Here is a 22,400-nt window from a genome sequence, read left to right as displayed (position 1 = left end):
TAAAGAAAAACTGAATATATATTTAAAATTAAAGTTGAAACTTTGGACCATTGATTTATGATAGACAGACTAATTAACGAGTTTTAAGAAAAGTGGAGGAGTGCATGGGTATATATGGTTGGAATAGTTATATGGTAATGGAGATTAATTACTCAGAGAATTTACACTGAAATTTTCTTCTTTAATTTTGTTCGTATGGTAATCAAACATGCATATGTAACGGCAGTCGTGTATTTAATTAATTAAGATATTCAGACCGACGTAATCATCGCTTACATCTACGATTCATCCAATAGATCGTTCGAAACGATTCAGCAGTACATAAAAATGATTCGACGTAATAAACTCATCGGTCGTAATACTTTAATAACGTCACTATAATGATTGAATTCAATGCATATGTACTACAATCGCTGGCTGCCTCGATTCGCTGTTTCTACACTGTACGGTGTCACCGTACGGGACAGCCTTCTCTCTCCCTCGTTAACGGAGAGACGAGTCTCGTTATTATTAATTCAATTTTTACATGCACAAGTTTTCACGATCGAATAAACTCGCGCAGCCCCGAATTAGATGTCCCAATTAAGACCAAGATTCAGATTAATCACAGCATAAACGTATCTACATTATTTACAAAACTAATCGAGTATGTCCTCCGTTTCCTTTGAGAGAGATAGAGGGATGAGATTGTTGAGAGAGGGAAAGGGAGAGGGGGGAAGAGATAAATAGTAGGGAAGGTAGGTTAACGGCGACGATTCGTGTCTTTGAGTATAAATTAATCGCAGCAGAGCCAGGCACTGCCATGAATTTAGCGGTAAGGAAACATTCTCAATTCTCTGAATGCAGAGCGATAATGGAAAGCATCTTAGATTATCGTATTGGCAAATATAAGCCAGCAGAAAGCTCTGTCTGAATAGCCTTGGGCTGATTCGGGGCTGCCATAATCACTTGCACCATTCAATTTCACTCGTAAAACATATAATTCTCGTCTCACTTTATTAACAAATCCTTCCTTTCTCAAATAGACCACATGTACATGACACTCTCGAAATCTTACACTCATTCCACTATACATTTTGTCATTCGCACGTGTCACACCTCACGCAAAATTTATTTATGCGCGTACCTTGACAATCGATAACTATATTGACGAGATTTCTTGAATGATTTGTCTCGTCATAACTACGATTCATACGTGTATATATATATATATTTTTTGTATCTGTATATCTTTATATACTCTTGTTTTTTATTCGTACGTATATGTAAAGTTATGAAGTAGAGTGTTCTCGCACTTCGTTCGACGCTCCAATGCGAAAAATAACGCGATGCCAATAATACCCGTAACGTCAGAGTAAAATATATCATTAACAATAACATTTGCGAAGCTAACTAATCGTAGGGCTTAAAGTATTATCGACTGACTCTTTCCTAGACTGAAAAGTTTGCACTGACATTACGGAGAAAAATGCTCGATATTCTTGATATAATTCGCCGAATTGTTCCCGTAACGTCGATTCGTTGAAACTTATATAACAGTCAAGTTTTTATTCGTGCCAATTGCTAATTAAAATATGTATGGGTAAAAGTACTCGCGCAGTTCGGTTTACGCCGGAGTCCCGAGTACCAGCCGGCTCTTATTTCACCAAATGTCGATGGAGAGAAGAAAACTTATTAAAAAGAAGTGGTTAAAGCCTCGCGGTTATAGCGACGATCCAATTTTCTTCACGGACAATAAAATGGGGCTCCATTTCTCTCGTGGAGCGGCTGATACTAAAGGACGTGCCGTGGTGTACTAAGTGTTCCTTCGTGAAAAAGTACTTCGCTAGGTGCGGAAAGTTTACCGAGAAGTAACCCCGTGGACGCTTGATGAAAGTCTCCTAACGAAATATTTCTACGGCTACAGCATTACAAATCCTTAAAACCGGATCCACTATAGTATTGACTGGCAAGAAGCAAAAACGTAACGTCAAACTTGCTCGTACAACAATTTCAAAAGCTTTGATCCTGGAGAACATGAATGGCGAGAAAAATATGCTCCGTCTCTCGAATCGAGCAAAAGTATACCGTGAATACACAATTTCATGGTGAATTATTTACAAAATATTTTGTATACTCGTGCGTGGTGCTTGCTTTTGCTCGACCGATGACGAAACATTTTTACTGGTGACCCAGATGCATGAAATTAATTTTACCGCTGGAAAAGAGTCGGTGGTTGAACTGCGCACAGGGGAAACGACCAGAAAACGCGTCAGAATTCAGCGGAGACACTGTTAAACGTATATCACTCAGAAAGCTTCGGTCATGCATATACCGTATTCACACAAATCTCCGCGAGTGTTTCACTATAGGCTCTCACGCCTGCACAGGAATTTCGCTTAGGTCATTGTGAAGTCACGCAGAGTTGACCCAATATCGACGCTTCTCCCACCACAAAAATTCACCGGGCGAGAAGGTAGATCGACCAAATGTTCTTTCTCTCGTTTTTCTCTTGTTTCTAGTCACTGCAAGTATACTTACACGTTATATATTAACATATCTATATATATATATATATATATTTATAATTATATTAATATATTTATTTATATATATATATATCCTCTGTACTCTGTGTATAAGTCTAATTTAGTACGAAAATAATTTCGAGCTGGCGTTTCGAACGCGCTCATGCGTCACTCGACCGGAAGTGGCGTGACTGGTCCGATGTGGTTGCACAATGGCCAGGAGCGCCATGCCCGGCAAGGGCATCGTCCAATAAACACTAGATCTGGAAGCCCAGTTCCCGCGTCGTGAAAATCACCTCCTGCTGGTCGATAGTAGAAGCGACAGGAGGCTCAGGAAGAGCTGCAGAAATATGTGTGGTTGGTGAACGACGCCCGGACTCAAAGCATCCGGAAGATCACCAGCTGGTCTCATCGATGGCGAACCGTATCCTCGATTGTAATCTAGAAGCAAAATATTGCAAATTTTCCATTCCTGCGTCAGACAATATTTCAGTCGATTCTCGCAATCGTTGGGGAAAATTTCTATTCTATATATTAATGTTTCCATTATTAGCAAAATAATTTATCGACCCTATTTATATATTAGAGGCTAAAAATAAAAATTCTCGAGAACAATGCGTATAAAATTGACATTGAATGTTCATTTTGTAGCAACGATATTTTCCGCCTTATTTTCACGAGGCTGGCGGGGCCTCCAGGTTCAAAGGCAATTTTGCTGCGATATTGTCGCCGTCTTTGGAGGAAAAATTACCAGGGAGAAATCTTCCATTCATTCGCTAAAAGTAAAACTTCTCTTTACCTTTATTATACTATGAGCAATATTAAACAATGTATTGTAAAATTTTAATATCGACTCGAGTGTACTTAACTAGGCGGAAATATTGCACAAACCTTTCGCTAATACCTCAGCTGACTTGAGACGATTAAGGTCTTCGATCGGGACAATCCAAGTGCATAATAGCGGGGGGAAATTCACTCGCGGATGAGCGGGCAAAAATAGCTCAGTCGAGTAGATAATTTCTCAGTGGTGGTAATAGTTTTCTTCAGTCAGAGAGATGCATGGATAATGAGAGCCTAGCTTTTCTGAGATACCGTTGCACTATTTACCATTGTTCAATCTTGATTATTATAAATAATGATTTGTGATAAATAAATGGTATCCGAGAAGTACTTTCAGGCAAAATTACCATCAACGTGCGTACGTGAATGAGCAAAAGACGTATTCTGCTGGTACCGGAGCAGTCCTCTTTTCTCGGAATCTGGTTGGCTCGTTTTCCCTGGTAGCTGAGCGCGCACGTACCAAAGGCAATTGCAGAGATAAATAGGAGGAGCTACGCGAATAATGCCAAAATGTATGGAGAGAAAGGAGAACTCGCTCCGTCCAGGCCGAGGAATTAAATCCGAGCGCAACCCCGCTCGGTCCGCTGAGTTGCTACGATATTTGGCTCACTTAAATCCCATTTTAACTGGAGAGAAAGCACCTGCTGACGCTGAGGAGAGGGAGAGAAGGATTCCGCGTGTTCATTCACCACCCAATGTCTATTAAATCGTTCATGCTTTAAAGAAGCACGTACGATTGAAATACACACAACTTTTGTGCCAGCCAAGTTCAATTAGCAATTTTGTTCCTTTAAGCCCGTTCCATTAACGTTACAGAGCAAAGCTAACAAAGCTTTGCAAACTCCTCCTAAGATCTCCCTCACTTACGTGTACTATTTTATTCATTCTTCATCCCCTACAGCGATTACACGAAAAATTCCAATTTAATAAGCTCGTGATTTTATTTTTCTACGAGGTAATTTATAACATTTACAGAGCGCGCGGAGTATTGCTGCGCGAACTTTTGAACTATAATTTTCTCCCGATGTTAAAACGCGCGCGCGCGCGTGTGTGTGTGTGTGTGTGTGTACTGGCCCCGGGGACGTGACGATTGTAAGCTCGTCGATTACTTCTTTTAGAAACGTCGCATCGAATTGTGATTAAAACTTTGAGTCGCGAAAGAAATTTAAAACACCATGGATCACCAAAAAGTTTCGTTATTTTCTTTCTTTCTTTACGCTGCGATGGTGAAAACGGTCCGTGCGAATGCAAGGAGTTTCAGGGACGGCGTTCTTCGTTCGTTTCTGACTCGGCCGCCAAAAAAAGCACATCGGGAACCGCACGTCCGTTCGGAAAAAGTTATTCGCACCTACGAGTAAAATCCACAGTACGTGACTTTCCGCATGGTCGACGACAGGCGACTTCGTTCTCGACACTTTCCTAACATTTTTCCAGACGCCTCTACTAGTTTTTCTCCCCACATACCTTTTTTCCCTTCCTTCGGCGTAGCCTCCACCCCCCCCCCCCCCTCTCCTTCACTGCTTTGATTGAATTTATTTGATCAGCCAAATAACACAGCTTCGAAGCATTGTTGCTGCACAAGTCAAGCCTGTCACGCGAAATCTCTCCCATAAAATTATCTTTCCAATCAAAATGGTAATACAGAAATAAATATTTCCATCGTAATGATCGTTTATTCCACCATCAGCTTCTCTAGCTCCTCGCTCTCTTCTTCTCTATTTCTCTCTAAATGAAATCTTTTGTATAAGAATGTTCGATAAATAATTGGGATTATTCCAAGGTAAATTGTTTTTTTACCTTCAAATCAAGGAGGGTTACCGTACACAATGACACTGATTATTGTACACAACGTCTTTGAGAACGAAAAGCAATTTAGCCAGAAGTCGCATTTGTACATAATGTGTATCGTAAATTGTATACGTGAATTTAAGGGTTTTTCTCGTTAGATATCAAAATAATTTGATTCGCTGTCCTATGGGAGAGATTTCGTAAAACAGTGAGATCCAATTTATCGGACGTGCTTCATTGTGTGCGAAAAGTCAATTGATTCTGCCGGCAGAGGTAGACGAAAAAGAATGAGAGGAAAAGGGGGAATCATGAACCACTTTTCTTTATTTCAAGTGGGACGGGCAGTGGATACCCGCGGGCCAGCACAGCTCGTTTTTCATTAATTGAAAGTAAACGCCGAGAAGAGGGAACATGCACGACGCTCGGGGAAATCTACGGACAAAGTTATTTCGCAGAGGTAAGCCTGATTGGTGCACGTCTTTCCTTTTCTAATTGGCGTCTAAGCGTTTCGCACAATCATTCGACATGCATTAAAATCCATTCCATCAAAAATTACCTACTGAAATAAATCACTCTGCTCCCTAATTGGAAAGCTAACGAACTCTTGTTTCCATTCCTGAAGAATTAGCTCCCAATTGTCTAGCAGTTCATTTTCGCGCAAATTATAGACTTTATTTCGTAAATTGAGATCCAGACGTCTTGCTTATTGTATAAACTTTCTACTCGGGACCTCTTAAGCCACTAGGGTTATCCTCAACTAAAGTTTTCTCTGACTAGTAAAGGACAGGTCGAAGTAATTCGCCCTTGGATAAAGTGGATCAGCTGGTGCTGCCAATTTAGTAGATTCGCTCAAGAACCTCCTGACAGTCGACGTTACACTCTGTTGACGAAATTTTAATTACGCTAATTACTCAAACGTCGCCTCTGACTCGTATATCGCTGTGGGAATACCTGCTCGTGCGTGGCACGTTAAAATAGATATTTACTGACCTGGATCTCGCCATTCCTCGACCTCGTAGTCGTTGGGACGCTGGTGTAAATTTCTGTTACCGTTCCTTCCTAAAATCCATCAAACATGGAGATGTATAGGTACTGATTACAAGTGTAAAAGTCAAACAATATTTTTTCTCGCTAAGCACTCGTCTTAAAACTAATGATTTTAATTAGTATCGAATACGCCTGGGAGCATAAAAAAGATCTTTTGAAATTTTAAGTACCCTATCCATTTAGTATTCGAATTTTGGACATTCAAACTAGACGTTCAGCACTGCGATGCTCAAGACTTGAATACGGTGCTGTCGAGTGAAATGTCGAATTAACAGTACAGCAATGTTAGCTGTCACTTGTCGCTTGCCAATCAATTGTTATTACCGTAATCGACGTCGCGCGTCGTTTCTGACGCTCAACGCCTGCGCGATTATTTTTACTTACCCCCCAGGAATAGTCAATTCTAGTTGTAGAAAATCTACTGTACATCGAGATTCTTGTTTATAATTCCATCTCGAAACTTGCAATTTTCTAGAAAATTCTCCATTCGCCAGCATTTAATTTATCGTTACGATAACGCGAGAAACGCAATTCCAATTGATTCTGATATAGAGTAGTATAGGAATTGTGGGAGAAATATTGGATAAAAGCAGACATAATTACCATTTTTCTTCATTGATGAGGTCACGTAGTATGGTGTCTGTGTCGTCGTTGTCGTCGACGGCGCTGGCATCTCTGTACAAACATAAAACAAAGGCCATGTTAAATATAACTCGATGACTTTATCTGTCTTTTATTAGACAAAGCAAACGATAGGAAGAATTTATTTTTTCTTTTGCACCAAATCATTAGTAGCATCAAATCCATTAACTTGTATTCTGAGATAATCTGATTAGTAACTTTTCCATATAGTTTGCACAATTCACGTTATATTTATTCCTCTCAGTTTATTCTAGCAATAAATATAACCTTATATAACTATTCTAACACAGAAGCCAATTACTCTCCGGAGCGAATCTTGAAATTTAAATACAGAGTGAAATAAAACTATTCACCTACCCTATTTTGAAAATTATTTTATTATTATCTTTCCATCTTTATGTGCGGCTATACTTCATTTTTTTCCAATCTCTATTAATACGCAATTAATTGATAAATAACCGTATATCTATGAGTGGTCTCATTGGAATATATGGGTATAAACGAACTACTGGATCTGCAGGTTGAGTCTTTAATAATGTCTAAATTTATTCGTTTAAAAACGTAAAACATATGCTTTGCCAAGATAAATATACCCTACGCCGGGCTAATCACCAGTTACGGTTTCCTATTGGAACGGAAAAGATGCTTGACCTCGTTCATCGATCGATGCCCATAGAAACGTAAACGCCTTTGCGTAGTAAAAGGCTATTGGAAATCAATTATTTTGTCGCTAAGGAGCGTAGTCATCGTATTGTGCAGCCCTGACTCATAATTGATTCTAATTGAACAGTTACGTTTTGCAAATTAATTGGAAATTTCCAAGATTATGATAATTAGCAGGTCCCGTAGTTTTAACCGCTTTCTTAAGCGGATATGCGGAATTCCCCTCGCAAAAGGAAAAATTGATTCCCCAGAAAATTACGTTTGCTTACCGTCTAATTTAATTACACCATCGGTACCGCCCAATGAGTTTTGTGCCACGCATTTGTACGAGCCGAAATCTTTCGGCCCAACGTTCCTGATCTTCAGATTCATGTATTTGTTGTAGTATCCGTTATCGGTATAGATAGCTTCGTATTTGTTGCCTGAAACAGAATTGTAATTGCCTGTGCCAGTAAGACCAGGTTCTTATTCAGTAGCATGCATCAATAATATATAGTAGACGAGCATGATTTAAATAAAATCACTGCAGAACGACCGATAATTATCTATTCTTGAGCTTCGTGGAATTATTCCTTATGTCATTATTGGATATAAAATTAATCGTTTAAGAATTAATGCTCGTTAGCTGTACGATATGCTTCAATATAACAATAAATTTATAATTACCAGAGACAATCATATCGCCATTTTCGGTGGTCCAATAGTTAATCGAGGATGGATAAGCTTCGGTGTGACATTCCAAAGTGACATCTTGTCCGATATAAGCCCCTTCCAGCTGATTTGGAATCGAGAGCATTGGTGGAACTGCAGACAGGGAATATACATGAATTAAAGAATTGCGCGAAATCACGTTCAAAGGGATATTACAGGGTAGATAAACGCGGTTATTCTACTGGATATATATAAATTCAAGATTATGTATTAATCGAATCTAATGTTTGCTAGAGATTAGTAAGGTAATAAATGGAAAATCTGGTGATTTTAATTAGCTTTGACGAGAATATTAGATGCCGTCCATTTATACGACCTCACTGCTATCGTTAACATTATCTTGATAAATGCACCAAAGTCAGTGGATAATTGCAATTGAATGTTTTTTGTTATACAATTAATCATTATAAGCTCGCGAAGCACCAGCATTTATGGTTTATATTTAGTGTTTCAAAAGCTGGTTAATTTGAAATGAATAATAGGTACAAGTCTTTGTTATTCGCTGTTATCCTTTAAGGGGCTTAAATCTCTTTGGTATAGAGCTGGTATTGTTGGTTTGCTATTGATCGTACTTAGAATTTTACAATCTATAATATCACGTCATCCCACTGCCTTTACGGAATCGCGTAAATCACAGTTTACGAGTAACGCGATCATTTTCGGCGAATCCAAGAAGAATCCAACCTAATTCTGCTTACCGGAAAAGCGAAATGTCTGTTTTACGATATTTCAACGACACACCGTTTATGCAAGATCCAACATTTACCACAATCTGACGCATTGCAGTAAATAACATCATAAGCCATAAAAATCTTTCAAACCGAGGTAAATAAAATATACGTATTACCTATCTGTTCCCATTTAAAACCAATACTACTATGATTATTTAATTGCATTGCACGTAAAGCCAGCCTCGCGTTAGAACGTTTTTATGAGAAATCTCTTATCGTACAAATAAATTCAATAAATAGCGCGTTACTCGGTTTACAGAAGTATCAGTAATCAATAGTATTTGGTTACGGAAATTTAAATCCGGTTTGGCTAGGGGGTGAAACGGGCGTGAAAGGGGGCAGAGGGGTGGAATCACGCGTTTTACAAGAAAAAGAAGAGGGATCAATGTCCTGAAAAAAGTGGGACGGAAATGCGTTTCACGCCACTAACTATGGAGGAAAGTGGGAAGGGCGAAGTTGGTTTGCAAGTGGTTGCCTTGAAGATGAACGGGAGTACATCGAGCATATCTGGGTCAAGTGGCCAGCGGTAAATCGCAAACTAAATGAGACGTTGAAAACCGACTTAATGCATCGTACAGGACCCCATTGCACGTTATCGTTCATCCAGAGAAACGTAGCTATGGTGACGCGTTCATCGCCCAGTTCCCAGACTCTGTTTTGTATTCATGTGTCATTCTATAAGCCACTACTAACTAAATTACCATCAGCGATAAATCAAGGCTCATTCTCTGCTCCTCTCAAACTTCTCTAACATCATCAATGCTTAAATGCTCGTTATAATTATTTATTGCTTTCTTCCCATAGGATTTTTTCTGTATAAAACATTGCTTTTGTTTTTCGAGTGAGTAACATATATTCATGGCATCATCTTGTCTCGAACATTTGGAGCGAGGGTAATTATTTTGATACCCATGTGCAATTTCTCTCCCGCTGTATGCTTTGTTCCTGAGTTTTTGACTCGTACTTCAACACCACAATAGAGTGTAGCCCACACTGTGTCAATCATTTCAATGAACTCTGTATGAACTTGTAGTTTCAGTCTGGGTTATTTATGTCCTTACTTACCATGCCAAATAATGGCTATAATTAATGATGATTTATGTACCGAAAGCTCAAAAAGCTTGAGCCAAAAGCAAAAGTAATGTCAAAGTTTCTTCCTTCAGGAAGTTTACACTTGGACGTGCATTACAACACATTTAAAGAATAATGTATTTGTTTAAACTACTATTGTTGGTTTGTTCTCGATATAGAGGAAAAAGGATAGAGTTGATAAATTCGTAAACAACTTACATTGTACACGTAGAACGACACGTTTACTGACAGACGGTGGCACACCGTTGGATGCAATGCATAAGTATGCACCCATGTGGAGTCGACTAATCTTCACAATATGTAGAACTTCGCCATCCACGACATTGACTGTAAATAGAAGAAATAATTCGTTGAATTAAATAATGAGAGAGAATAGAGCTGAAATTTGCAATCTGATAAAGGAATATATTTATTTAATCGTCGTGTGCTCGAAAATGAAACTGAAACTTTGTTATAGTTATAGATGATAAGCAGAACTAGAAGAACGTGTCTTACTCCCCTTGTGTTTTCTTGATGCATTCCTGCCTTGAAAGAGAATGCATGCATATATATTGGCAAATGTTTATCAGATGCCATCGCACAAAAGCCACTTGGCACTTGGTGAATTATTTGCATTTCCAAGATGCTTGGTTTCCGCATTCTACTATATGCTATGATCTCTTATAGCACAAAGGCACACAAACTAAATTAAATCTTTGATTTTATCTGATAATCGATAAAACTTGTATCTTTGAATTGGTGGAATCGATAAAGGCAACAGTCGTTTACCTCGCCCTATTTATTTTTGTACTATTTATAGCGTGTTATTGCTCTGACACTTTATGACATACGCTTGACAGTGGTGAATAGTTTTCACATTCATTGATTTGTAAACGACATTCTGATAAAGTGTGCCATTAACCGTAAGCAGATACGATTCAGTAGAAAGCTATTTTAGTGTTTCCTATAATAAAAGTAAAAGCTCAATGAATCGAGCGAGTGCTTTTTCACAGTGACTTTAATTCAGTTAATCGAAGAACGTAAATTATACGGTGCAATTTCAAAGTATTTGGTACCAAAAAACATCTGGTCAGAATTTAAGCTTTCTATTTACTTTTTCTACACCGCAATAAAATTCTCAGAGCGTTACACTTTGCATAAAACTTTCGAATTCAACAAGAGCTAAATTTGCTTCTAACATTCACTAAAATTATTGATTGCGGTATTTAAACAAACTTTTGCAGGGAAAGACAGCAATTCGTAGCTCGATGAGCATGGAAACCCATGTGAATAAAACTTGTAAAGCTTGCGAGGGTGAATACCATTATTATGTTTACGATAAGTAAAATTTTACAACTTGTCGGTAAAGGATATAAGTAGAAAAAGTGGAAAATGTGCAGACGCAGTCTTGGTTGAATTTGCTAGCTGTAAGTAGATATAAAAACTAATAAATGCACCATATTAGTGATGACAGGCGAGGGGAAAAAGTACAGAAATGCTAGTTAGATGTGTAGGTAAAACATAAAACAGCTTCACTAGCAAAAAGATCAGCTCTTAGCTACAATAATGCAGCCTCATTGAATTTCAATCTCAATTCATTTTTATCGCCAGTCCACTCTTTGTTTTACTCGGCACAAATCAACCTAATTTGATCGTATCGTTAAAACTTATAAAAGCTCCATTCAGTTATTTAAGGTTCTCTCGTAGAAAGCAGCAGCTGATTATCTTTAAACGAGTTATATCGGAACGATGACTGGCGCGCTACTGTTTAATATTATTTTCTTAGATGGGGGGAGGAATTCTAAAATTGAACAGAGAGGGAAAATAGGGATGGAAATTTTCGTGGAAATAAGCACGATTGTCGTGGTGGCAGTGATAATGCAGCTTCTTGTTAAAGTTGCTCCAGAGCGTCCTCTTGGAAAGTACCGTATGCAGGGTAGGGGCGAAGGTCATGAAAGGAACGAAGTAGTTGCTCGTCGCAGTGGAGGAGCGAATCCTTGATAGCAGTGCAGCGTACAACAAGGTTTGCGGCAAACCTATCCATTGTTCCCATAAACAATACCGAGTGTTGGGAGATTCCACCGCGCGGGTCGCACTTTCAGGGGTCTGAGGGAGGGGGAGGGGGAGATGGAGGATTTTAATCAAGTAGCCCCATGGGTCCTGTGTTGGAGCTAACCGCTTACCAGCTTAGCCGGAGTCTTTAAAACTTCAGCCTTAATGGGAAGCTGCAATATCGCTCGAACGGAATTTTAAGTCGAGCGTGTTTTTCAACCATCAAGCAGACAACAATGGAAAATCCTGCCAATTATTGTTTTGACCGGTGCTCGTAACAACTTGTTGACAGCATAACCAGCAGCGTGGAAGCGAACAGGATCGGTAGATAAGCATTTATATCATGTTTCTGTCCGTGATTAGTATGATGGATCTGTAATGCGATACTAATGGTGCAAACGCGCTCGAGCGTGTTATACAAGACGATAAAATTGAGTACACAAGTCTTTTTCTACTGGATCTGTCCAAATACTTCTAGCTCGTCAATTTTATCGCGATTATTTCGATATTTAATTTGCTCGATGAAAATTCTATTCTTGTGTATTTTACTGCTCTTGCGTTATTTTGAGGAACGTGGAATTTCAAGATTGTGCAAAATCCATCGTAGTAATAGTACTCTCCATAATAATTTCTTTGCCATTTGCAGCGATGACTAAGAAAAAAGTAGTAGCTTAGTAGAAGGGCAGTAAAAGAACAGGAAAAGGAGACGGCTATTTGGGAATTAGTACTTGATGTATTTCCTCCCATAAACGGATGGCGTGTCGTCGATATTTCATCCCACCCCTTCTTCAAGCTTTAAGTGCCCTTTTTCGCGTTATTACTACGAGATAACCACGTGCATTCATTTCACCGGAAATCCCTGAAAAACGATTATCGTGACCAATGTCCTTGCGGGTGCTCGATTACCTATACAATTTGCATTCGCGTTGAGAATATACTATTAGAAAAAATATGCTGACAGAATTTTACTGATATTATAATTGGAGTAACAAGAGCTGGTTTTGTTTTCTTTGTAAAAAGTGCGTAGATTAATTTTATAAAATTATCGAGCATCTAATAAAATTTTGGAAAAAAAGCTTTGTGAAAGTAGTGCTTTGCCGAAGAAAAGCTTTGGAAAGTAAAACTTCGGAAATGATATTTACTTTGACTTCTGGTTATCTTTTGTCATGGATAATGCCACAAAGGAAACTCATACTGGTGACAAAGTGAAATTTGTCTGTTCCACAAACGCACGCCTGTGCTTTTTACGAATGTCTCAAATGATCATAAGCCACATTTGACTTATGCGCTCTTTATCCCATATAAATCACACCCACGAAGCTTTTATCACTGCAGCAACCCTTCATCTGTGCTTTTGACACTCGGTGAAAAAAACTGTCACCCTCTTCTTACTGCCCTGCGCCATAATACGACAACAAATTTTTCAAAAACATGTTAATTCTTTGGCTTTTCCGGAATACTGGATGCAGCAGCAGACGAAGTGATCATTCGCAGCAGTAATAATATCCACCGTGATAAATTCTCAAACTAACTGGCAGAATATTATTGAATTAATTAAGGGAGATCTATTCCGAGTTACCGCTAACAATAGAGAGGGAGATTCCATAGAAGATGAAGCTTCTATCATCCGTGGGATTAATTTTATTACATGGCTTGTTCAAGAGACGATGCGGGAGAGAACATAGTTCGGTTAGAAGCATATATTAATATTAGCACAAGAATAGCGCAAAGTATAAAGAATGCGATTGAATGAGCAAAGTATTAAGGCAAGTATGGGGGAGAGGGGGTTCTGTATCAGTTAGAGGCATTCGAGCAGTTGGCATTGATAGCAGAGATAAAGAGGGCCGTGTAAAGGATCTGGGGGTGGTCTCGAAAAAGGGAGGAAAGGGTAGTATACAAAAGGTGGAAGATCCAATCGTATTTTCCGGGCACGAAGCGCGCGAAACGGCCTCGACGAATGTTGACGTGCACACGTCTCTATAAACGGCCACCAATTCAGGGAAGAAACGAAGTGTATCCTGTGGTGAAGTAACTGACTCACAGTTACCTCCTCCCAATCCACCTCTTTTTCCTCATCCCCATCCCATTCACTTTCCTTCAATTCCAAGCGAACTTTAGCCAATTCTATAGCGGAACAACAGCCGAGCAGTGGGGGTAGCGTAAATGAGCCAAGGACGTTATACTCTTGTTTTACGAAGGTTCGCATTAAAAACAAGTAGCGACAATTGCTTCCAGTCGTGTACAATTTCGCGGTCTACCTTTTCTTCTGCTTTCCTTTCCAGCCGCTTGCTCCTTTTTCACGATCCTTTGCACGATCCTTCCGCGCGATCGGTCCGCTCCCGTTTGTCTGAGCTAAATCTCTCATTGCACCTACAGATGCACGTACTACCCATATCCAAGGCCCCTCGCTACCGCTGCCAGCTCCGCGATAGTTTTGCTAAATTCGATTTGCTTTCTCATCTCTCTCTCTCTCTCTCTTTCTCTCTCTCTTTCCCGCTCTCGACCATTCTTTTTCAGTTTTCTCGGCTTCAAGGTACGTGGATCTGAGTGAACGGAAGGATTAGAGATGGCAAAACGGGACCGACACAACGGTTACATAGAGGGAAAGAGAGGAAGAGCGAGAGGAATTGGTGAGACAGAAGCTTTCTGGAGGGTGAGTTTCTAGAGGCTATCAGGCAGCAAGTAATGTTGTTAGACCATCCTTCTGGCCCCAGGGGCCAACACATCAGTTAGTAACGCAGCCATACGCTTCGAGTGGGCCATTCGACCTGTGATATTTCGTCCAATTATACCGATAATCCGACTGGTTGCAGTGACATACTGTCCGTTTTAACGAATGAATGGATGCTATTCTCATGAAACTTCTTTTCTTTAAGTCTGCGTGCATTTCTTATTCCAGAAAGATTTATATATTTAAGTGCAGTATTTTCAAACTCTTTCCCATGAATCGCATATAGAATTTATACTTTCGAAAGAAGGATCCATTGTGACAAGGTCATAGAATTTCATTAATTAAAGAGTATTCATTAGTTTGGTGGAAAAAAAGAGTTCCCGGAACACACAGAACCTCGCGACATACATATTTATTAGTATCGATTTTATGTATAGGAATAACGTAGGAGTCACAGTCCACGACACGAACTGCACGATGACCGCGTTGGTGAGCTTTTGGAAAGCAATGAAAATTTAAATGAGAGTAGAGATTAAATCCGGGCTTTATCCGATATTGAGCAAATCCTTTAAAACCTGCAGACGGTCTAATGTTTTATCCTGAACCCATCTTTGTCATTAAGGGGGGCAATAGCAGTTATCCTTATTCTTCTTATAATTAGTATTTTATAAGGTAATTAGTATCGACCGAGAGTTATCTACGAAGAACACTATTTCATTATAACCAAATGTTATTTTTAAAGCCAGTCTGGCTACAGCGTTGCCTGATAATTATTTTTTTAATCCCTGATGCTGAAAATTTAATAAAAAAAATCAATACACGACTTTCAAATAAATTTCAGCTGGAGATTAGAATCTACAGCGTAGAATAATTTCTCACGCTAAATCTTCGTTTTAATTTTCATATTGCCAGGGGAAAATCTGATTATCCGCGTAAAGCAGCATGTATACTAATCTAATAAAGGGCTTATTTGTACGAAATTATAGCATTGTATTTACAAGTTATACAATAGCCAGGATACAAAAACAAGTAAGCTTATCATGTATTGAGTAATATTAATCTTTTGTTGAATATTATACATACAGAAGAATGGAGAAGGAAAAAGATATGTGTGATATTAAAAAATGGATAAAGTCGTGCCTACCATTTTCGCCATTGTAGTTTATAGTCTTGCCGTCTTCTCTGCGCCACATGACGTAAGGTTCCGGATATCCGGTCGCCTTACAAGTTAACGTCACGTTCGAGCCTTCGCGAACAACCATATCCGTGCTGGTCTCTTTCGCAATGATCGATGGGGGTACTGTAATAAAACGATACAGTCTCTAATAAACAAGACTAATACCATTGCAAAGAAATTGTCAACGAAACAACGTAATAAATCAACAAAATTAATGGTACTATACTCATTACAGCGTCCCGTTACTTACAGCATTGAAACTTGCAAATAAAATTATGTTTAACGCATATTACAATTATTCACATAATACTTTATTTTGTTTCAATGATTATTCTGGATGGTAATTAATACGTTGACTGATAGCGTAATTACTCTCTTCTTAATTAGATGGATTATGAGAATAATATGTTGCAAGTTCATTTCAGGTAGAACAGAGAAGATAATTCGAGAATGGGCAAGTAGATTCAATATATTTATTCATTAAACGTTAGAAGTATGTATGGTGATGAGGTTTTTTGAAAGCATTGGAAAAGCGTTTAAAGTATGGTACATTTAAGGGGATAGGGGGAATGCATAATTCTTTATGGATATGTCGAGAGGAAAATTGATAAACTCGGGTCAGTGGTAGTTGGTTCGTGTAAAGAGACTGCAGTATCTCTAGACACGTATGGAGAAAACTCACCGACGACTTGGATGTAGCCTTGCCTGCTCCTCATGGGATCCGTATTGACTTGGCACATATACCATCCTCGATCTGCTTCCTGGACATTTTTTATATGCAGATACCAAGATCGGTTGTCGTTGTAAGTCAATGATATACGGGGGTTCTGGGTAATCACATTGTGATGGATCGACAATATTGTTTGTGTATCGACGCGCACCCAGGCAACCTAAAACACACAGAAATAACAGTGCTTGTATACGATTAATCTAGAAATGCACCGAATATGAGAGGGAAGCAGACATGGACGAGAAAAAATATCTCCTTATTTTATTCATCTTCATCCTTAGTTGCAAATCTTTAGTGACGCGCAGAGGAACGCACTATACGTATGTATATATATATATATATATATATATATATATATATATAATACACAGGATCGTTTTCCATCGAGTACTCGCTGGGGAGTTTGCCTTAGTGACTACGATTGGCTTACACGGGTCACGTGACTAGTCCAAAGCCAGTAGAAAATTACAGTTCGAATCACGTAAAGCCGCAACGGGACCAATCTCAGCAATCAAATTTATTTACTGTTTTACATTCCTACGAGAGGTATTTAGAACTTTCGAGCCCAGAATCTGTGGAATGACTTGAACTTTTATTTTTTGCACTTCATCCCTTTCCACGTATACTCTTTCTTCCTCTATCTTTTAGCAAATACAGTTTTGCCTCGCATAATAGACACCAAAATCTTGTTATTCCACTAAATTATGACAAAGCTATTAAAAAGCGCAAGAAATGAGTCCGCGGAGAAACTTCTTCTTAACAAATATAATTTAGTGTTGCACTCCTTACTCATCAGTTTATTAACATGAAAGTTTTAAATTGTTTGCGAAATAGAAAGAAAGTAATTTTAACTCGAAAGAACATTTGAATGAACATAGAATTTACATGCTCCTGTGTATTAATCAGATTTGATTGAAGAACGTAAATGAGATCAGAGAGTCTGAATAATATGGCTTTGGTATAATTGCTTCGGCGTGAGAATGCATGTAAAGGAACGACTATGTCGGGTACCTTCTTGCGACAGCTACGTCGAGATTTGTCACGGTAGATTAACGAAGGAAACATCATTAGGATTACATAATCGTGTAATCCGGGACTAGATAGCGATTTCGGATTTATGTAAATCTGCTCTTCCTCTGTACCTACATTTTCTCTAATTTATCAGAAGAAAATAAACTTACTTAGGAATAATATAAAGTTTCAAACTGTTTTTCTGTAACACACAATTTACCTTATAAATACGAAGATTGTTGACTACACACGCGAGTAAAGCATCTCGCCCTATGCTTACAGTCACATTTTGAATTTCCTCGGGAAACGTTGGTAGAGAGGAGTCTGTAACAAAAGTAATTTGAGTAATTATTAATTAATTATAGTACCAATAAAGCAATTTTAACATTTATCATGATTAGAATAAAGTGCACAATATGTGTTTTGTTGCAGCATACTCGGAGGATGTTGAGACATACAACAGGAGACACGGTAGAGTCTCAACGCTACATCGTTAGACTGGAAAGGTTATTGAAACTAGACATTATAATCGTAAGAGCCACAGAACAAGTTCAAGATTTACTCGCTTCATCCTTAAAAGCTTTTGCCTTCTTTAATGTCTTTACAATCTTGTGAGCACCTGAATTACTTATGGGCACAAAGAGCCTTAGTAAGGAAGACAGAACTTGAAAGGTTACGGAATAAGGTGGCGTTCGAGCGAGAAAATCAGTAGAAAGGCGAGAAGAAATAACACGACGTAGGAAACTGAAAACACGAGAAAAATAAGAGAGTCATGGGATATAAGAGTATAGGTACTCTATAGGTTTTTAAGAGCAACAGCTAAGGATTACGAGGATTTTAATTACGTCGTCCAAATTCATTTGTAAAGCTCTACAACCTCTTGCGTGTAAAACTGTCTAATTGTTAAATATTAATTTTGTATTTGAGGTAGAGTTAAATCAAGTATTTTTTCACTCAGGCTTTTACCACTCGTAAATATATTTAAAAAGCATTAAATTAAATCAAATGGCGCGATTAAAAATGTAAACTAATTTTTGTTTCTCGAAGCTGTAGCGTATAATATTGATGCAGAAATATATTGAGAAGAATTTCAAAGCTCAACAGATCTGACTTTTTCATTGGACCACATGAAACGTTAGCAGTCATAGCTATTTCTACGTAGCATTATGTATAATGGAACGAGGAGCATGCAGATCCTATTCAATATCATCTGCAATAAGAATGGTTCAAGAAATTGCACTGGTAATAACGACGTAGATGAAAGCAGAAGTAGACCTCACAATAGGTGATATTTGAGAAATCTATATATATTATGAAAGAGAATATTTGTGTTAGCACGAAATGTCTAGAAAAGTAAAAACATTTTTAATGAAAACACTGTATAAATGCTTCATATTCATAGCTTTCCAACTTTTATTCCATCGCAGTCACTCTTTAATTTTTCTTGGTAATTTCAGCTAACAAACTAAAACCACACACAACATGTAATTAAAAAAATTATTTTATGTTTGTGTGAAAGAAACATTTTCTATTTCACTCATTTCCCTTTATGCCTTATTAGTAAAAATGGGAAGAGCCGAAGACTAATTTATCCACCGCACGAATATTAACAAACCGAGTAATGAGTATAAAGTTAAACGAGGTACACACATAAAATGGGTAACGTGATTCTAAGCTTGTATTTCTAGTAACCACCCAGCGACAAGATATGATTCACTGCTGTTTGTAGCACACAGATATAATGGTTTTCGGTTAACGAATACAAATTTTAACAGGTGCATACAGTTACACAGTGATTTACTAACTATCTGTAATATTATACGTGTAAGCTCAAGGAAATTACTTTTTTTTCCAGTTGCATTTGATTTTCGATAATACTGACTCGACCGAAGTTGCAAATAGCACACTCTATCAAATATTGTATTGGAGAAACTAATCTAACCAGATCAAATATTAACGACTTGAAAGCTCTTCTATAAATATTTGAAAAAAAAAAACAATATTGCTATATACAAATCGATATTTAAATTCAATAGAAATTCTTTGAAACAGAGTTCACAAAGGATCCTTCGATTTAGACACAAGTATGTACCATTAAATCAGAAATTCCTTTGATTTAATAAGAAGATAAAGCTCGCTCACTATTAGATGAAATAATCTTTGATCTCGCAAGGATTCTAAGCATAGTCATTTTATCGTCTATATTTACGTCTCGTCGGAACAAGCACGCTTCTCTATGCCTCGCACTCAAAGGCTGTCCTATTTTCTCGTTAAAGAACAATTTAACGAGAAATGGAACTAAAGATTGTGCTTCCTGCTCTAGAAACGCGTACAGTTTCTCCCATTTATCTATATATTGCTTTTCGTTCTGTTGCTGGCACATGCCTGAATGTTTTTTTAACGCAGTCCATCGCCTTGTAACCGCACCAACTTTTCCAGCCAATAGCGTTCTGCACAAGGTTTCAGTTCAGAAGGTGATTCAATAGTTTCTCGTTAGGTTCCTGTATTTCTTTGTTCCTCTTCACCTTTTTATTCGTTACCGTAGTGACGCGCTGTTTACTCATTGCCCGCTTCTTTTCCACAGGACATATATATATATATATATATATAGTACGTCGACGAGAAATTCCAAGATTCTACTCCGACTCACTCTCTCTCTCTCTCTCTATCCTCCACCATACTGCTTGCCATTTTAACCTCCTAATTTCTCGACCTTGCGATTAACAAAATAATTAAATCCAATTCAGCCAAGTAGATCCGTGTAATTAATAGTTTTTGTATTATCGTGCAAAGGCTTGAAAGTGTTTCAAGCAACGCGACGAGAATTTTTCTTCGATTTCAGCAAGCTCGCTGGGATATGCCTTGGAGTAGAAAATATAATACTACCGAAGCTTTGATGGGCGTCGATTGAGCACAACGAAATAATATACCGAATTCTGAAATTTTCTCGCACTGTTTCTTCCTGCTAGGAAGAAAATTCTATGTCTCTTATCTTGCATATAGAGTGTAAAACATTCTTGAAATGTTCAAGTCAAATCGATTCGGAAGGATCTGGGATGTACGAAACGCCACTGAATACTGTTTGAAACAAAGTTTCGTGAGAGTCCCCTCCCCTCCACCCTCCCCCCCCTCTCACCCTCCTTTATAAATATATAATAGCGAATAGAGATTTGAATAGCGTCGTACAAAAAATAAAGAACCACCTCAGACTCATGAGACGATATTTGTTACGGAATGGAACGAGGTAGAAAAAGTTTGAAAAACGCATGAAAATTTTAGGCTCGCCGTAGACGCGTGCGTTCCGGAGCATTAACATACTTTAGCTTAATAACAGTTTGCGCGGGTGGCTAAGGGTGACCGACGCAGTTGCGGCTAACTGATGCACGTGTGCAACGAGCCTTACAGTTACAAATACGTCCACGAGGCTAAACAAATAACGTGGGACAGACATATTTTCAGGTGGATAAATTATTTCTCTATTTTACTCTTTAGTAAGGAACAAAGTTTAAATAACGACCCTCCGTGTTTTACAAGGAACTCCCTTTACTACTGGCCATAAAGCAGTGTTGCATTCGCAGGAAACAAATGTTAAACGAATGCGAATATTTTTAAACTGCTGCCACTTGCATAATTCATAAAATCGCCAAGTTTAATTTTAATAACATCCACGTGGCTGGTAGCTGTTGTTGAGGTCGCATATCAGACGACGAGAAACGAAGAAAGAGAATTAGGTTAGCTGCTGCTTGCAGCAGAGTGTCTCGTCGGTTTGACGAAAAGCCTGAACTATGCCGCAGCGCACAAACTATCTCAGACTGGCTTTCAATTGTATATCATTGCTCCATTTCTCACGTTCGCGTTTCACGGAAGCTGATCGGGAAAAACTCGAGTCCTGTAAGGGTTTTGCCCGAAACGAAGTTAAAGTTCATTCGTTTAGCCGAGTAAACGGGAAAGAACTTTGCTCGAAACGTGCTCAATAATCCGTGCCACGAGATTATCCGCGACCTGGCAACGTTTCTTTCGATGTGCTTTTACCTTTCGTGGCTTCGCTTGGAAATCACGATGGAATTTTAACAACTTACAGCTAGGCGCTTAGGTAGCTCGCTCGGAAAACGCGTACGGACTTATGAAAGTCATGAGTTTTCTCTTACGTTCTACCTTTATCGCGACTTCATCCTCCATCCTTGCCATAAACGCCAAAAGCTTACTCCGATCCGAGTGTATACTTTTTGCTGGGATCTCCATAAATATACATAACTTTAACCCTCCGACAATATCTCGTGATTATCTCAAGTAAAAATATAATAAATCCCAAGGAAAATTAATCCTCTAAGAAAAGTTTGTATTTCCAAGCACGGCCTCTCGTCATTTGCATGAAAATTACTCGATAAGCAGCGGCAGCCTCGCATATATTAAGAGACGTGAAATATATATATTCTATAAGTCGAATATATCCTGTATATATATATATATATAGTACATTCGCCAGGTTACATTAATCCCTTCCTACGTCCTACAGCAGTTGGCGAGAGAATATACGTATTTGGCAAAAAGACATATATTTCGAAGAGCAGATGGGCCCGGGGTATTGCAAAATATTTATATCACCGAGGAATATGCGCAGGCTACTTGAAATTAGGATAAAAGATCGCCCTGGCGGAAGTCTAGCGGACGATAAATCGAGCAATAAGCGAAAACCAGGGACACTGCTGCGGTTGCCAGATAAAGCAGCGGGAAGAAAAGGAGAACGGGCCTCATTATT

General features: G+C 38.5%; 1 protein-coding gene across 4 annotated transcripts in view; it reads right to left on the bottom strand.

The window, feature by feature from the left end:
• Positions 1-173: 173 nt before the first annotated feature.
• The window catches only part of LOC136778219 (neurotrimin-like), a 125,295-nt gene continuing 103,068 nt past the window's right edge, over positions 174-22,400 (bottom strand). For 3 of the 4 annotated variants that reach the window (XM_066734868.1, XM_066734867.1, XM_066734870.1), the window contains 9 exons: positions 17,862-17,965; positions 16,583-16,790; positions 15,868-16,023; positions 10,220-10,348; positions 8,154-8,291; positions 7,757-7,930; positions 6,786-6,857; positions 6,126-6,194; positions 174-2,948 (listed from right to left, as the gene is read on the bottom strand). In XM_066734868.1, the coding sequence (XP_066590965.1) occupies positions 2,800-2,948; positions 6,126-6,194; positions 6,786-6,857; positions 7,757-7,930; positions 8,154-8,291; positions 10,220-10,348; positions 15,868-16,023; positions 16,583-16,790; positions 17,862-17,965 (1,199 nt within the window). In that variant the 3' untranslated portion in view covers positions 174-2,799. The remainder of the gene's footprint in view (positions 2,949-6,125; positions 6,195-6,785; positions 6,858-7,756; positions 7,931-8,153; positions 8,292-10,219; positions 10,349-15,867; positions 16,024-16,582; positions 16,791-17,861; positions 17,966-22,400) is intronic. The other variant, XM_066734869.1, reaches the window with a different exon arrangement.

Source organism: Prorops nasuta, unplaced genomic scaffold (genome assembly GCF_024137725.1).
Source record: "Prorops nasuta isolate Cenicafe-Biocafe unplaced genomic scaffold, Cenicafe_Pnas_1.2 PNAS00014, whole genome shotgun sequence".
NCBI lineage: Eukaryota > Metazoa > Arthropoda > Insecta > Hymenoptera > Bethylidae > Prorops > Prorops nasuta.
This window is presented reverse-complemented; position numbering and strand designations above follow the sequence as displayed.